Source organism: Pteronotus mesoamericanus, unplaced genomic scaffold (assembly GCF_021234165.1).
Source record: "Pteronotus mesoamericanus isolate MK-2021 breed Mesoamerican mustached bat unplaced genomic scaffold, CSHL_Meso_final scaffold_85, whole genome shotgun sequence".
Lineage (NCBI taxonomy): Eukaryota > Metazoa > Chordata > Mammalia > Chiroptera > Mormoopidae > Pteronotus > Pteronotus mesoamericanus.
The window spans coordinates 64791456-64810647 of record NW_026555329.1 but is presented as its reverse complement, the minus strand read 5'-3'; the positions used below and the strand labels follow the sequence as shown (position 1 = coordinate 64810647).

The window sequence follows — 19192 nt, the reverse complement described above, 5'->3', positions numbered from 1 at the left end:
TCCAGTTTATTATTAGCCTGACATTAAACACCACTTAAAAACAAAACTACCCACCCACACACACACACACACACACACACACACACACACACACACACCCCAAGACAGAAAATTATATAATGGCATCTGGAATGATCTGCTCTGACAGTGAAAGTAGAACTAGTGAAATCAGAGTGGTCTGGCAAAGATCAAAATGGGGGTAGGGTAGCCTCAGAGAGTCATTTTTATATCCTCAGTAGTCCATGCAAATGCTTGGTTTAGAGGGAGAAGTTCAAAAACATACTCTCAATTCTGGAAGGCTGTCATTCTACTCTGAGAAATTCCAAGCCACTATTAACGGGAAGAACAACTCCATATACTTTTACCAAGACCAATCATTTTAGATAAATAGGAAGAAATCTTTTTAGACACAGGCTGCTTCTTAGGGTGGAAGCTCAATTTAAGTTTTCTCATATGGGTCAGGGAGGAAAAGATGGCCCAGTAAGAAAAATTTCACTACCCATCCCATTACGGTTTTTGGACCACAACCAGCCAGCTGGCACCATAGGAACATAGCAAGTCATGATTTTGTTCCCAAGAATCCATTAGCAAATGGACCAAGCCCAATGTCATTGTGGTTAAGGTCTAGAATGTGGCAGCTGCTTTGGACTTTCACTGCATAAACAAAGTATAGAACCTATGCAGGTGGAAACTCTAGAAATGAGTCTCCACTTATAAAACTAAGTTAAAACATATGTTTTCTGGTGGTCAACATTTGTTCCTAAGAATAAGAAGCCATAATATTTTTTTACTCAATCATTCTTAGCTAAACATAAACAAATGAGCCCAATGAAGTGGCCAAAGGTTTTGATACTCCTTATTCTCCCCTACGAGTTGTGTGTCAATACTCGCTCAATGGTCAGATCTCATACTAAGTGACACAAAGAAAATCAGATTCAGAGGGAGGTTTTTAAGGAAGTGGTGACAATAATAAATGATTTGCACACTTGCTTCTTTATGTTTTTTTTTTAAAGGTGATTTGCAATCAATGTCAAAATAAATTTTTTTGGAAAGGGATGGTGTAAGAACTGGAGTATAATTGCCCTTGCTACTGAACTGATATGTGATGGTTTATAAATCACAATTTTAACACAATAGAAGTGCACACTGAGACAACGGCCTGCTGAATCACAGCAGATATGTAAGCATATGCATCAGAAAGCCATAGGCTCTATGCAAAACCCACACTGGAAACCTGATGGAAGGCAGACCCAAGTTTCCTTTACCAGTTGTGAAGCTCATGCTACTGGACATCTCTGCATTCTTCCATATATACTGCCCTCCAATATACTGGTCAAATATTCTCTAAATCCCTCCAGGTTCCACTTGTTGTAAATATATTTTTAGTGATAGCACAAAAATTCACAAAGCATCACAGCAAAAAGGATCATTCTCTAAGTTCCACAGAACAGGACTTTCAATAAGATTTTAAGGTGGGGCTAGAGAAGAGCACTTCCTGAAACACTTAGTAGCCCTCTGCCTTTTCCCCACTTCAGATATACAGATGCAAAACAGAGAGTAAAGATCATTAGCTAGAGCAAGTATATCCATGCAGGTTGCCTGCTACACACCATTTAGTTTGAAAGATATTATTCAATATATTGCTTTTATTGAGGGATAAATTGTGCGCCTATTCAATGGGAAATGTGTGTTAAAACTTCTGGAAACATTAAAAATTATTCATGGAAATCTATCACTTCTGCCTTTATACAAGTACTTATCAATCATTACTATGTTAAGTTAACAGAGTATACATTCAATATTTAGTGGAAAAATGGATGTAATTTAGCCATCATGACAATTTAGAAAGTGAGAAAAGAGATAAATCCAAACCAAAGTGCCTGCTGTGGAACAATAAAAATGAACTACTACCACAAAAGCTAAGTCATAATCCAAGGGGGCGATTTTGTTTTGTTTTTTATTTAACCTTTGGGCATTTCCTACATCTTATTTAAGCTAATCCTTAGAGCGTGCTGTGAGGCAGCAGTATTAGCAATGAATAACCGTGGCGAGGGGCTAGTGAGAAGAGTAAGACAACACTGCAATATAATAATATTCAAGAAAAACGCTTAAAAAAGAAAAAAGTTTCAGCAGAAAGAAGTAGCTGGAGGTGTTGGAGAGGGATAAAGAGAGAAAGGACAGAAAAGACCACTAGATCTGAAATTAGGTCAAAGGCGACCAGTTCTGTTGCCAGTTTATTTAGTGATGATTTAAGTGCTTGGTATGTCTTAATAACTATGTTAAACATTTAGATGCTTTAGCACATTTTATCTTTACAACTGACCTATGAGGAGTGAGACTATTATTTCTTACACAAGAAAATACAAAGGCCCAAGATTCCATAGGTATCTAGGAGGACTGAGGTTTTACCTCAGTTCTGCTCACCTTCAAAGCCTACTTTAACAAAATACAGATTCTTAAAATCCAACAATAACTTGCCTTAGACTTCATCTCAACCCTATGTCAAGTGGTCATAGTTTTCCCATTCCTAAATTCTTAAAAAATAACCAGCATTCAAAAGGAATACCCCCCCCCCCGAAATAACAGCTGTTACATTAGCACAGATAAATAATGGGTAATTCTACCCTATTTTCTAAACTTTTGAATTTTTTATTTATTTGTTTTTGGTTTTTGTTTTATTATTTTTAGATTCACTCAATATGAACTGGAACAAATTCCTGTTAAGGAGCATCATGACTGGGAAATATAAAAATCTATAAAAACCCCAGTCCTATTTCTTGACCACTTTGTACTGTGCTAGCTACAGAAACTGTAAAGAGAAAGGATCTGAGAAATGGCTTATAAAAGATAAAGAATTTTTGCTTATTGGGTAACCATGTCAAATATCCCCTCTCCTTATCTTATCAGTTGCACTATCGAAAGGAAGAAAGAAAGAATGCTCAAGGGAGGTCAGAATGGCAGACTGAGAACTTAAGTCCACATGACATCCTTTATAATGTTCCATTGAAATGACAGAAAAGACAGATAGGGATGAGAATAAAGCCCTAATGGTGTAAAAATCAAGAAAGTGTGTTAACAGCATATCAGAAAGTTTGCACAAATCCTGAAAGACAGAGAGCAGATGCTATGAATGGGCAGGAGACTGGGGGCACCTCAAGGACCTTTATCAACAAATACAAAGCACCACAGTGAGTGCTCTTTGGGGACATCATCTGAGCGACTGATCAGGAACATCATTCATAAAAGCTGGGCTAGCCAGCTTCTTCCTGGTCCCTATGAGGCCCACAGAGGTGCTAAGAGGATTTTTCACCCTTGGCAAAACAAACAAACAAACAAACAAACACAAGGCCCTGCTAGGTAGCTCGGCTGGTTAGAGCATTGTTCTGATACCCCAAGGTTGTGGGTTCTATCCCCAGTCAGGGCATATACAACAAACCACCAATGAATGCATAAATAAGTAAATCAACAAATCAATCAATCTCTCTCTCTCTCAAATCAATTAAAAAAGGAAAAAAAACCGAGGCATGAAAAGGTGCCCTTTTTTAAAAATTAAAACAAAACAAAAACAAGAAATACTCTACAAGGAGTACAGACATTTCTTCGATTACATTACTTTTTATATGTGTTCCTGAACAGCTGACATTCCAAAAAAAAAACAAAAAAACCCCAAAACACCAAACGCCCCCGAACAAACAGGACTTGAAAGAAGAGTAGGGTCATGGGTAGACCACTTAAATCCTATGAAATTTTCTAACCTAAGCACCAGCAAAAACAACCTAGGCTCATAGTTAAATCACTACTGGCAGAGCAGCCTTTAACCCTGTGGCTCTCATACTTCCCTCTCCTTCTAGGTGAGGTAGTGGAGGGCTTTATAAAATCTGACCCAGGGTGTGGCCTGTCCTCACTAACCCACGGTTTTAGTACTGGAGGAGTGTTCTCACAGCTTCTCCCACTGCAGGTGCAGGCGCTACCTAGCTTAACACTGCAGAGAGCTGTAGAGCAAAAAGCAGAGGTTCTTGAAACCACTAAAGCAGTCATGACTTAAATTAAAGGAAGTTACTGCTATAAATTTTTCAACTTTACATTTTCAGATTTTTCTTTAAGTCTTTATATATTGCTAAAGCTCTCCCTTTAACTCTCTTACTGTTTCAATACTTTAGCGTATTTGGGAATGTCACTTACAGACCAACATGACTTCAACTTTATACCAATGAGATTCCCTAAATTACCAAGGTCATATGAGATAATTATATGAGCTACTTCAAAAAAACACATGTTATAGTAGAACAGAGGATAGGTGATTCATCTGGGGAAGGACCTTAGATGGAATCTGTAGCCTGAAAGAAAAGCAGAGTATGCATAGCATTTGAGAAAGAACTGGCAGAGCACATCACAGACCCTATCCCTGACCCCCATGTCTCCTATGCTACCCCAGTGAAATACACTAAAGCTCTCTACCGGCTGAGGAAGACTCCCTTTGCCTTGACAATTTTAGTCAGATCTAAAATTTGCCTGCTTCCTCTATGTTCCAGGGCCAAACACTTTCAGGCACTGGGTAAGGAGGGCTGCCTCTGATACCTCCTGCAGACCTTTCATGAGAGATTCTTATGGAAGCATATGCTGCAGAGGAGCAACCATGCCAACTCCAACCTGGCCCTTCCGTCATAAATATAGATCAAGTCCACAACATATTTCAGAACTTATGAATGAAAACAAACAAAATAAACAAAGTACAATTAGTCATGGGGGAAAACAGGTAATTCAATGGAAGAGGGTATTCTTTTATTTTTAAATAATATTCTCAGATATCAGAGAAAATATTGTACTCAGAATGCTATTAAAATAGAACACTTAAAGAACAAAAAAATTAAAATATAAATGCTGCAATATTAAAAAAATGGGCTAGAGTAAGAGAACAGTCTCTCTGTAAATTTCATGAGGGTACAAATCGTTTCAGTTTTATAACTACCAATATATTTCTGATGCCTAACACAGTGCGTAGTACATACCCGACATTCTATAAATACTCCATAAATGAACTAATATAAGTAAATGAATGAGGAAGGTGAAAGAGACTGGAAATGCATGAAAATGAGTCAATACACATGGCTAGCTGGCTAAGCAGGAAAATAATATTGCAGACATCTCCTTGATTGAAGAAAAATGCAAAGGAGATCTTTAAAAAAAAATGAAAGAGAAGTTAGAGACATGAAGCAGAAGATACAATATACTGATAGAATTTCCAGAGTCAGAGGCAAAGAGAAAGAACATAATTCAAGAAGTAACACAAACCAAATCTCCTTAAGTTGAAGACATGAGTATTCAGATGAAATAAGCCAACTGAGTATGTAAAAAAAATAAATAATAAAAACCACAAAGAAACATTTTAATAAAATTTCAGAAAATCAAACAGGGAACAGAAAATTTCCAGAGCCAGAAAAGCTTTCAGAGTCAAACTTTTACCATCCAACACATGAAAAAAAAGAAATTAATTAATTAAAAAATAAAGGCTCTTCAACAAATGAAAGGCAATCTCACAAAAAGAACTGACTTTCTGAGATACAAGAAGCAGCTGCACATGAAGACGTGCGGAAAAGGAAAATGACAGACATATAGAGAGATGTACACAAAGAGAATTAATTTAACATATTTTGGGGGGTTTAACAACATAGGATTCTTTTTCTAGAGGTCTAATCAACTAACACTTCTTGGTCCAACAGTAACACTTTCACAATATAACTGCTATGGGGGTGAGGGTGAGTTAAGTTTTTAGGATCCACTTACAAGCAAAGCTTAGAAGGTAATTATAGTGACAGAGGAAAAATGCAATGAATGGTATAAATCTTGTTAACAGAAAAATACAACCTTTTTGAAAAGCAGGAAAGAAGTGTAAGCATTCAGATTTCCTAATCTTTTGCTATAAAGTTAATCAGAATCAGAGTAACTGAATATTACTAAATTTGCTATTAGTAAAAGTAAACTAATATACACGTTATCCCCTAATTTTGTTGTAATAGTACAAATACTCAAAAATAGCTATCTTCAATATAGACTAGCAAACAGATAATATTCAGTGCTAAAAAATTTTACATCAGTACAGTTAATTTATAAAATTATAGGGATAACCATCCAAAAAGGTGCAAAGCGAGCACTGTTTAAGATGTTAGCACCTATGCCTCTGCCAGGTGAGGCACAAGGAGAGTAAGCACCCCTTTAGGTTCCTGGGAGAGGAAGGAGCAAGAGGAGAACCATGGTGCACTGTCAAGATTCACAGAGCTCTATAAACACAGAATGACCCAAGAGCTATAATGGGAAGAGGAAAAGGACAGATGGGCTACAGTGGGTACTCACTTGATCACTTTATTTTGTCTCCTGAGAGGTTAAGTTACTGACTTATAAAAAAAAAAACCTTTGTAGGCACTGTTTAAATAAAGTCACTTGTGTTTCTTAAAGCAAAAATCTACATAAACACAGTCCTGTGGGCGGCAAAGCCAGTGAATAATACCCGCAGGACTCTTGTGGCGTCAGCAACCAGAGCCAAAAAAATGCTGCGAACTGCAGCCAGGAGAGAGCCTTAGCGCTCGGAACCGTCTTTGTTCACTGCTACATTCCCAGTGTCTGGCACATAGCAAGTGATCAACAAATATTTACTGAATAAACTGATAAATCTATTGTTACAGTAGACAGCTACAGAAGCAGCAACCTGACCCTCGTCTGGGCTCAGTGTCTGGCTGAGCTACTCTGAGGGCCAACAGAAATTGGAATAGAAAGCATTTTTATTTTCAAACAGGGTCTCTAACTGAAATTATTTTGAACACACTTATCTGTTATCTCTAAACATTCCAGAATGCTCCTCCCTTATACTGAGCTCCCTTTATTTGGAGAAACTTTCCCCAAAGCTCTCCATGTTATACTAGAAAGAGAACACACATTGCTCAGCAAAGGATTCTGCTGATTCATATGATCCAAGGGTTCCATTATGAAAAACTTAATTGAACTTCCATATAGACATGATAGTAATACAATAATCTGAACTCAAGAGGTCTTTAAAGAACTAAGAGTTGGCTGCATGGGTAGGCAGCCACAAGATATTTGAATAAAAGAGAGCTCTGTCAGAAACCAGAGAGTGTTTCCCTGACTCCCACCCTGAAGCCTTAGCAAAAGCCAAAGCCAAGTTCCTTCTCACAGTGCTTTGTGGGACAAATGTCTTAAAAATGATCACTATCCGATGTCTGTTCTGAAAGTATCCAGCCATGCAATACAAAAAATAGAACCATTTACAGAACAAGATACAAGATACAAGAAACACTGTATGTAAGACAATGATGTCTCAGTCCCCTTCAATGTAGGCACCTTGGGACCTCACATAGTTCTCCCAATTGCCATCAGCTACCCCGTTGTATTTTCCTGAATCTCATCAACGATCTAAAATCTCTTCCCTTTCAAAGGTGATTTTAGCTCTGAGAAAAGCCACAAGCTGCAGGGCACCAAATCTGGGCTGTGGTGGGACTGAGGCACATGGGTGGTTTGATGTTAAGCAAAAAAAAGACTCTGCACGAGGTGATGCCTGGCACGCTGTTGTGATGAAGTTGCCCATCACCAGGTGCCCATAGCTGTGGCCTTCTGAATCATCTCAACAGTTTCCACAGAGGAAATGTTCAAGCTTAACGCAAAATCTGATGCAGATTCATTGTTCTGCACATTCAGTCCTTTTGAATGCGACAGCCACACAGTACACATGCTCACTCAAGGGCACCTACCACCCCCAAAGACTAGTACCATGAAGTCATTCATCACTGTTATGCATGCTCATTCCAGGCCTCTCTCTTCCTGCCAGGTTACATCAATGTCGTGCAAATCGTTCTTGTTATGTTAACGATGGCTGGACTTTTTCGGGACAGATCTAGACTTTAGCTAGCAGATGACATAAGCAGTTATTCAACTATTTCCTTCCAAGGTGTTCTAAACTAGATGCCAAAGAGGCTTCCAACAGCTTCAAAACAGTGGACAGGAATACTTCCACCATTCAACATAGCAGAAGTAGCACAACTGTATAAATCAAGCAGCCTATGGTGCCCAGAAAACAATCTAAGGTGTCCTTTTTAGAGGTGGGGGTTGGATAGATGTTTATGATTTAAGTGGCAGGGGGGACCGTATTCTGGTATCTTTCCTTCAAAGCAGGAAAAGGCGCAGGGGGTGGGAGCCCACTAAGTTTGATGAAATGTAATCAATTTATCTATAGAGAAAAAGGTTGTTACCACCCAGACCCCACCTCCTGGCTGAGCCACTGACATTAATACTGTCTCCATACTTCCTTGGAAGTCGAGCGAGTACTTTCAGGATGTTGTCAGCCACTCTGGGTAAGAACACTAGGCCAGAAAATAGAGTTTCCTCTATTTTCTTAAAAGTGGCCTTGCTACTTTCTTCCTATGTTCAGCTTAAAAGTCAGATATTAGTGTGTTTTAACGTTAGAAAATTCTAAGAGATAGGAGTTTTGGTCTATCAGTGAAAGCCTTAAAATCTAACTCTAATCAAAGAAGCTCAGGGTATCCTAGAAGGACAAGACCTAACCTCATCCTTCAGTCATTAATACAATGGCTGAGAAAAGGAGTATTCTTGCAAACTGGAACCAAAGAAAAAGAAGAAAGAAGCAAAAGAAGTCTTATTCCTTATAAGTTTAGTAGTTTGGTTTATGTTAATATCATGAAGACAAGCTCTGTCTATGAAGAATCCAAAGAGACACAAAGAAAGTTCATAAAGGTTGCTTTGAGTCTGCAGGATGGTAATCGTTAGAACACAGAGAACTAAAATGCTCCAAGCCCAACAGAACTTTAACAACATCTCTGCTAGCAAGGCCCTGAACTCAAACTGGCATGAAGGGGGACCACAGCCAGTGGCTTTGCATGGTTCACATCAGGGGAGCACAGATGGGCAATGCAGGAAACCAGCAGATTGAAACAGTGCTTCTAAAAGCACTATTACAAAAAAACCAACAAATCACCTCTCGAAAAAACGTGTCCTTGTGCAGAAAATAAACAGGTGTTTTCTAATTGTGCCTAGTCCACAGTTCTTTCTCTGTGGCATTCACTTTCCCAAAATGGACCATGTCTATTGTCCTCTGTTATTGTGAAATGCTTCACACAATGGGAAGCACTGGGGAAATACCTTAGTGACAGTATATCATTGGATACGTGACAACTTTCCAGGGATGGAGGTTGGGTGGTGCTAAGTATGAGTGTGTATGTGTGAGGCTTGACCCTAAGTTATATATTTTAGGTGTCCCTTTATAAATGTGAATTTTCTTTTTAACACCTTTCTTTGAAAATGTGATATGCAAAAAGACATGAGCAATCAGTTAACAGATTATACAGGTTTGCCAAATTGGAATTCAAAGTAATTGGGAAATCCAGCACAAGTAAAGGTCACCCAGAAAAATCTCACTCTTCAGAAAGGCTCTGGCAATAATGAAAGAATGAGATTTTAATCACTGAAGCTAATTACATAGAAGACTAAATCACAAGAAGAGTTATTTAAGTGTCTTAAATACAATAAAAAGTAATTAACAGGAAGAGCCATTTCGACAACTTCATGTCACAAACTGGACCTAAAAGGATCAGCTAATTCCCAACCTGGGGGCCAGGGAGTGAGAAACAACTCAAAGTTTGCTCTTTTTATTTTTTACTTAAACTGTTTTGATCAGCAGATAACAACTCTTGCCAACTCCACAGTGAAGTTAATCAAAAAACCTTACATACATTAGAGGAATGATGAACCTCGTTTTGGTTCCCCAGAGGGAAAGAGATGGGAAGCTGGAGACTGTCATACCAGAGAGGCCTCCCAGAGACCCTGGGACTCGACTCCCTCTCAGATACCAAGAAGAAAAACAGAAGCATTAGACTAGAGCCTATCGAGCATACAGACAACTCACACACTTGGGCATGTGAAATATGTTTAAAAATCTGCTTTGAAATGACCCTGTAAGAACCTCCATCTCATCTGTCTCCTCTTTCCTATTACCCTGGACTCAGCAACTGGAGGGAAGCTCTTCTGGAGTCAGAGAATCTCAGCTGATCTCTGGAATAACGGGAAAGCCATTAGATGCCATGAAGGCCAATACGTGGGTGGATAAGCCTACAGACAATGGCAGGCACAATTTAGGTTGGACTGCTCCTTAATTCTGCAGCATTTCTACAAGCTTGGACAAAAGCCTGTCTTTGAAAGAGGCAACGCTTACTACAAAAACTCTCCTGGCTAACCTTCCCTTAACTAACCTGGACTTTCTATGACTCGCTAAACCTACTGGCTGATGCTAGTTAGAGTGATTGAGGGCCACTCTGACACACCTGTGCACTTCTGTTGCAATGTGTTGTACCATTTGTTTCTGTGTCAAGATTTATATATACTGGCTGAGCTTGTTATTTTAATTATGTAATTCATTAAATGTTACATTAATAATTAAAATATGAGTACAAAAAGAATGTGTATGAAAACAGTTGAATACTTTAAAAAGGTGTAATAATGAGAAATTGCTTTAAAATGGCAGCAAAATAAACATGAGCAGGATAACTGTAATAGATGAGAGAGGTGTGAATCACAAAAATCTATGGTTCCATAATTAGTGTTTTCAAGTCCTCATGCCAAAGAGGAAGTTATGCAATACCATACAGTTGATCCATGCTGCTCATACATCAAAGATCTGGAAGTGCATATATATTTCTGTGTTTAAAATGAAATTAAAATGTTTGAAATTAAAAGTATTAAATCCCCTTCTCTAGCCAATGTTTTTTTAATAACTAACCATTAAAGTCAGACGGAGTGCTTTTAGAATACCTTAATTCTGAATATAAGACGAGACATGTTTACTAGTAATTCAACTTTTCTACAATATTATTTGGAATTGTTTAAGCACAGAGAATTCAGGAAAAAATGTAAATAAGAATAAAATCAAGGCAAAAGGAAAATAAAGAGAAGCTATGAGTAAGATTGGAATATAAAAAGTATGCTGCCAGGTAGACCTTCTAGAAACGTACTCTTTGGCTCTGAGCTTCCAATAATCAAACAAACGTGGAAAACTGTCAGAAACAAGTTTTTTAATATTAACCAGACAGAAACCAACCTGTAAGTCCAAAGACACATCTAAGTGTCCCTGTTATGCTTAATTAAGGGATACTTAATTAATTTTAATTTAAATTTTTAGTGTCACAAACAATGAATCCTTTTATTAGATAACTGTTCCTCTTATCTAATTACTAGTAAAAGAACATCACTATTGTAAAAATGCACATCTTTATTTTTTGACAGATGACATTGACCCATTTAAACAATCATTTAAATTTAAGGGACACTTTGCAATACAAAGCATTCATAAATTTACTGAACTCCTACCAAATGCTGAATGAGACCACAACAAGGAATAAAAGAGACAAAAATCACTATCTTCTGGGAGCTTAATGTCTAGCAAGAGCTGGTCTCAACAATATCACTAAATCCTGTATTTCTCCCAATTGCAGCTGAGTAGTTTACTTCAAAGTCTGGCTTAGTAGAAACAAATCTAAGAGGGAACTTTATCGTTCTTAGGTAGCCTGCCAGGCTGGTCTAATTCAAGGTAAATATTTGGTAAATTGTAAAGAATTATTTCTTACAATCTAACTACAATAGCCAAGAAAGAGAAGGTCAAGGTTATTATCCCTGGCAGAAATCTGAAATATAGATACACAATGTTGTCAATTAAGACCAATCAACTGTGTTGTTAACTGACCAAAATGATTAAAAGGTTGGCGTCTTCTTCCCAACAATCTAACCAAAATGTTGGCTGCAACAGAGTCACCTGAACCTTGGCAGAAAGGCAGGCTATTCTGAAGGAGTTATTTTGGTCAAAGCCACAATCAATGCGGTTGAGACCTCAAGGTCTCATTGCATGGGCATGGCTATAACACCCTACACTGGAAAAAATTTTACATCAGCTGCTCAAATTGCCTTTTAAAAATCCCTATAGAATACTCTTGGGAAAGAAAAAGAAAACAAAAAGAAAAAACCCAACAATAACAAAAAGAACACCCCCAGAATATCTAATTTTAAGCAGTATAAATTTACTTTAAAAGTATACCTCAGTGGTAACTAAATTTAAAAAAAATCCACTCTAAAAGATTGTTTAAATGGGTCAATGTCATCTGTCAAAAAATAAAGATGTGCATTTTTACAATAGTGATGTTATTTTACTAGTAATTAGATAAGAGGAACAGTTATCTAATAAAATGATTCATTGTTTGTGACACTAAAAATTTTAATATAGGGAATAACAACTTTCCATCTTTCTATAGTACGGAAGCTTGCATCAAGCTCCTAAGAAGTGGTGATGAATTAATTTAAAAACATTGCAATTTATACAGATAGAAGAACAACCAAGGTATTTCCTACATTCTGGTATTTCAAAATTATGTGATTTGTCAAGAATCTGCTCCTAACAAAACATGATCCCTGTGACGGTGTTATGGTTAACGACATCAAAGATTGTATTAAGTCTCCCTTGGCAAAAATAGTCTCTGATTTGTTATAGAGTGGTAATAGTGGCTAAAAATACTTATTTGCAAATGTGATAATACAAATGAAGGGAAAAGGTTCCTATTTGAGAAGCGCTTCTGAAGGTACATTTGCTACAAGATTCCCTTTCCTTTCACAGGCATGCTGGAACTTAGAGGTGTTTCTCCTATCGTGCTTCATTGTATTTTCAATGAGACAATCCCTGTTTTGATGAGAAACCTATTCTTTTCTTCCCTTCCATCTTGCCCCCTTAAAAGAAAAGAAAAATACCAGTTTGGTAACAAACAACATTTAAGATTGTTAAATAGAGAAGGAAACAATTACCATGCTGGTAGAGTTTATGCAGAGTAAGAATTGCTACCGGGGACTGACTGTTTTAATATTTATTGTGCAAGCATGGCCCAGCAGGCTTCCTCCGTCCCCCATGAGATGCCTCTCTTAAAAGACTGTTCATCAATCAAACCTTCAAGAGACTTTGAATATAACCAGGAGACAGCCAGCACAGTACAAGGGAAAGACCCTGTCATCCACTGATTACATACATCTATACACAGAAAACATCCAATTAACCTCTCTTCTTCCGTCTTTTTATTTTTTTGGTGGTGGGGGGGGTGCGGAGGGAGGAAAGGGGGTCTAAAATTGAGCTTCCAAAACTAACAGGCAAAGAAACTTTCTAACTACTTTTGATAGTACCTAAGGCCTGAATGACACCCAATAAATGGCATTATTAATAGTAATAACGTGTGCTACATAGTGCCAAGTACACAGAACCCAAGAAATCGGAAATAACAATAATGAAGTACATGATTAGCTAGTGAGTGATTATAAAGTACTTTGCAAACATAAAGTGCTGCGCAGGCACATAATAATCGTCAATCATTGTGTTAAGAGCAACAGAAAGCAAATCAGGGCGAGGGGAAAGAGAGACATGAATGAGCAGAGAACTCTTAGTTATGGCTGAGCACTCACATTCCTCCGATGGTGACAGTGGCACAGGTACGCTCTGAAAAGGCAGGCACCGTCTCCGTGGCTGGGCTGGCCGGCCGAATGTAGTCCACAGTCACATTGACCTGAAAATAAAGAATCAAGGCAGTTAAGGTTGGGAGTCTGCAGCACAGCTCACTAATAGCCACTCACATCCGCACAATTATGAAATGTCACCTCACTTACAGTTTGATTTTTCTGGACATAATATTTTAAAAACCAACAACTGAAAGACAACTGACCCACACATTCATCAAAAATATCTACATGAAAGTCCTATCTGATAGAGGAATGCTAACCAAAATGTACCAAAAACTCTTAAATCTCAACAGTAAGAAAATGAACAGCCCAATTTAAAAATGGGCGAAAGACCTGGATATGTCACCAAAAGACTTAGAGATGGCAAATAAGTACATGTAAAGATGTTCCACAATGTATGTTGTTGGAGAAATGCAAATTAAAACAACTGTGAGCTACCACAACACACTGATAAAATCCAGAACCCTGACAATAACAAATGCTGGTGAGGATGTGGAACAGGAATTTTCATCCCCCGTTAGTGGGAATACAAAATAGGACAGCCACTTTGAAACCCAGTTTGGGGGTTTCGTACAAAACTAAACACACTTTACCACACATTCCAACAACAGAAAAATTATGTCCACACAAAAACCTGCAAATAGGTGTTTATAATAGCTTAATATATAATTGCCAAAACTTGGAAGCAACCAACAGATCCTTTAGTAGTTGGATAAATAAACTGTGGTTGAAGTCAGAGAAATGTTATTCAGTGCTAAAAAGAAATGAGCTATCAAACCATGAAAAGACATGGAGGAAATGCATATTATAAAAAGAAAGAAACTAATCAAAAAAAGCTGCATGTAATATAATTCCAACTATGACATTCTGAAAAAGGCAAAACTATGAAGAAAGGAAAAAAATCAGCTGTTGCCAGGGGTAGGGGAACAACACAGGGATGAACAGGCACAGTAGTAGATTTTTTACAGCAGTGAAACTACTCTGTATGACACTATAATGATGGATACAGGTCATTACACATTTGCCCAAACCCACAGAAAGCACACCATCGAGAGTGAACACCAATGTAACCTGTGGAATCTGGATGATGATGTGTCAGTGGAGGTTCACAGGTTATGAGAAATGTACCCCTCTGGTGGGGGGTTGTAATCGTACTGGGAAGGGCTTGAGAGAGGACAGGAACTCCGTACTTTCTGCTCAATTTTGCTATGAACCTAAAGCTGCTCTAAAAATATACAATTTAAAAAAAAAAAAGTGAAAAGGTGAATGATACAGGAAGAGAGACCAATGGCTAACCATGTAAGGCCCCACAGAAATCACCCTTGTCAGAGCGGAGGTGCAGGGGGTCCCTGCAGGACCCCCGCATGCTACCGTGAAGCAGTTCTTCAACCTTCAGGCTTCTCTAAAATCTGTTTTTAGAAAATATGAAATGTCTCTACAGAAAAACTGCACGTAATTTCAGTCTGCCACAAATTCTCATGGGCCAAGTTAAGAGCTATCAAGAAGAACAAACAAGATGACCAACATAAAGATGCTTGGGGCTGGTTTCACAGCATGTCAATCAAAACAACATCGCTAACTACACCTAATACCAAAAAATTGGCATTATGAAATTCTGAAAACAGCAAGAATAGAATGGACCAAAGAACCGTTGCATTTTGAGTTAAGATAGGCTATGTATACAAAAAGGTTAGAAAGTAAGGAGCCTAAAATAGGAATGCTGGCTAATCCTAATATACACTAAATATAGGGATTATAGACATAATGAGCCATGTTTTTTCTTCATGCAACCTTTTAAGATAAACATGTTTATGTGTCAAAAGAAATAAGTATGTAATAACCTTAAGAAATATACAGGGTGTTTTATAATTAAGGTGTATGCTTGGCTTGGGTCATGGCCAAGGTTTCATACCTGTACAAAAGAGACATATTGGGTTAAGCAGCCTGAAGCCAGCCCCACAGCCTGAAGCCAGACCCATAGCCTGAAAGTCCAGAATCCCATTTTCTAAATGTGTCTTTTGTTCCCACAGATCAGCTTAAATACAGCCTACAGCACAAGCATCAAGTTCAACCACACTGCTGGTGAGCACCATTAAAATCCTTTCAAACTGTTCTTCAAAGACTCATTTTAAAATGAGAATGGAAATTTTGAAAAGGACAGCTGCCTCAAAATTCCACCTATTAGATCACTCAATTACTTGAACACTCCCTCTAATCACCTATTTTAAAACTGATTTATAGAGAAGGGGGAGAGGGAAGGGGAGAGAGACATCAAGCTGTTGTTCCACTCAGTTATGCATTCACTCGCTGCATCTTGTATGTGCCCTGACCACGGATTGAACCTGCAACCTTGGTATACTGGGACAGTGCTCTAATCACCTGAGCTACCCAGCCAGGGCCATCTAATCATGTTTTAAAAGCAACAAGGAGCCATGCTAGAGAGAAAGCCAATTAAAAGCTAAAAGTAAAAAGTACTGTCATAATACAATAACTTAGAAAAGAAGACAATATTAAGATGACTTCTACAATCAGGTGTCTGCACTGAAATTACTGCTCTGTCTTACCAACTTGCCTAAAGCTAAGGAGATGGGTACATGTAAGGGAAATGACCAGACTGGGGTCGGGGTGAGGTTGAACAACTTGTACCACCAACAAAAAGGTTTGGTAGTTTCCCTGTGTGCAGCTGGTCCGAGTCAGGGCAAGGAGCGGAGGAGGTCTACACAAAGACAGGCATGGCTGACGCAAATCCGCAGGGGGGGGGGGCGCTTTTTATGCTGTCTACCTTAGTACACTTGGCTCTCCTCTGGTAAAGTCCTAAAACAAATCTACAGAGGCAGGAAGAGGGCCAGGAGTGCACTTGGGTATCTGCTGAAGTCATGGCAAAACCACACAGGAGTGCATGGAAGCTAACCCTTAAGGGTGCCCACACTATGGAATGTAAAGTAACTCAGAGCCACATTACAAAGGGGTATAGTCACAGCGTATGGTCCAAACTGGGGCATTAGGTGGGAAGTCAAAAAATACATGGAGATAAGTAAAGAGGCCCACATATCTTTTCACTTAATCCATCTGAAAAGGTCAAGTCCTCAATTCTATTACTACAGGAAAGAAATACATCCCTGCTTAAAAATAAACTAAATGAATCTCAAATTTACCTTGCACCTACCCATGCCAAGCCTCCTCCTCAGCTGACAGGCGTGAAGAGCAGCTCTTTAGTGCCAAATACACTGCACAGAGTCACATTAGCTTCTACCCAGAAGGAGCACCAATTCCAACAGGAAGGCCACTTGAGCGGTAATGGTGTTGGGGGGGAGGGGGTCGGCTAATGATAATAAACAAAAAGGAACACCGAGCATCCCCTAGCTCAGAAGGCCAAAAGACATATCCCAGAAAATGTCTCTCAGGGAGATCAATGAGAAGAGAAAAAGAAAGTAGTTATCACAGATATGTCCCCTAGAGCAAGAGACATAAAGGTAAGAATAAACAAGTGGGACTCATCAAAATAACCAGCTTCTGCAAAGCTGAAGAAAACATCAACAAATTGAAAAGGGAACCAACCATATAGGAAAATATATTTGTCAATGACATCTCGGACAGAGGTTTGATCTCCAAAATATATAAAGAACTCACTCACATGACTCCTCTCCAGGAAGACCAACAATCCAATTAAAAAATGGGCAAAGGATCTGAACAGACACTTCTCCAAGGAGGACATATCCATGGCCCAGAGACACATGAAAGGATGCTCAGCATCACTAGTCATCAGAGAGACGCAAATTAGAACCACAATGAGATACCACTTCACACTAGTCAGAATGGCCATCATAAACAGATCAACAAACAACAAGTGCTGATGGGGTTGTGGAGAAAAGGGAACCCTAGTGCACTGTTGGTGGGAATGCAGACTGGTGCAGCCACTGTGGAAAACAGTTTCGAATTTCCTCAAAAAGCTAAAAATGGAACTGCCTTTTGACCCAGTGATTCCACTGCTGGGATTATATACTAAGAATCCCAAAACTCCAATTCAAAAGAACGTATGCAACCCCAATGTTCATCACAGCGCAATTTACAACAGCCAAGTGCTGGAAGCAACCTATGTGCCCATCAATAAATGAGTGGATCAAAACTCTATGGTACATTTACATAATGGAATACTACGCAGCAGAAAGAGCTACTACCCTTTGCGACAGTATGGATGGAACTGGAGAGCATTATGCTAAGCAAAATAATTGGGGTGAAAGACATATACCATTATGATCTCACCTGTAATTGGAACCTAATCAACAAAACAAACAAGAAAAATATAACCAGCAACATTGAAAGAAAAAACAAAGTGACAGTAACGAGGTGGAGTGGGTAACATGGAAAAGAAGAACAGTCAAGTCAAGGAACATGTATAAAGGCCCCATGGGCAAAGCCAAAATGGGGAAGGACTGAGGGTGGGGCAGGGGAAAGTGGTGGTGGGGAAAATGGAGACAGATGTATTTGAACATTAAAAAAATTTAAAATAATTTAAAGAAAAAGTATTTAATCTTCAATAACCAAAAGAACCAAACACTTCATTTACCTGCCAACTATTTTTTCCCTATATCTAGAATAAGAGAACTGAAAATAAGTAGAAAATTAAAGAGCTCATTGGGGAGGCATCATTATTAAAGAGAATCTCACATACAAATGAGGCCCTAAGAAAAACCCACAGCCAAGACACACATCTGCAGGCAGCTATGACAAATCAGGAATTAAAGTCAATGTGTAATAGGCATTTATGTCCCTCTCCTGTGGATTCTGAGATCTATTCCCCTACCTTGGAGTTTTTCATCTCTAGATACTCACCATTAACTTGTCAATCACTTGAATACACACACACACACACACACACGGTTTAAACAGTTTCAATTAAAACAACTGCAGATATTAGCAACATCTTTGTCTGAATAAATGGTAACCTGAATTTTGTGGTTGTGGGTTAAGTACATATGGAATGGCATGAGTTAAAGAGAAGGTAGTAGGATAATGCAGACGTGGTCCTCATTTTTCAAGCAAAGATACTCATGGAACGTTTGGTACACAAGAACATGTTTTACATGCACGTGACACAAAGGCAGCTCGTGCCCCCTCTTTACATTGAGAACAAGGAGCCATGGGCTCTTGCTTGGTCCCACCTGCCATTCTCTTCCAAATGAGCCCTAGCACATCTTTGTTTTCATTTTTTCCTCACCTGGAAAATGAGCACACTAGACTAGAACTTTAGAGCATGGCTGAACTCCAGAATTCTAAAAGATAGCTTAGTTAAAAATTGTGTACTATATAGGGTTTTCTTGGTTCTTTGTAATAACAAGGCACGCTGACCCTCTCTTAAGATGGATGGAAATGTTCTTCATTTGTATTTTTTTGAGGCTCTCTTAGATAAGGTTAAGGTTTCTCTTCAGGCACTTCCCAAACCAATGCACCTGTGCCAGTGAATGCCGGCCCACAGCAGGAACCAGGAGAACAAAGGGGTCTACTCTGCGCCTGTGTGAAGAAATGTAGCTCTACATAAACCAGAGCCCAGCAGGAGTTAGGGGAGTCATACTCTGTTAGTGTGCTCCCTGGATGCAGCAAGCTCCCACTCTTTCTCCTTTCCTTCCAT

The 19192-nt window shown here is 38.7% G+C and overlaps 1 protein-coding gene across 1 annotated transcript in view; it reads right to left on the bottom strand.

Annotated features, from left to right (window-relative positions):
- SND1 (staphylococcal nuclease and tudor domain containing 1) overlaps positions 1-19192 on the bottom strand; it is a 412206-nt gene that overhangs the window by 217100 nt on the left and 175914 nt on the right. The window contains exon 12 of the mRNA XM_054564546.1: positions 13510-13610. Within this exon, the coding sequence (XP_054420521.1) occupies positions 13510-13610 (101 nt within the window). The remainder of the gene's footprint in view (positions 1-13509; positions 13611-19192) is intronic.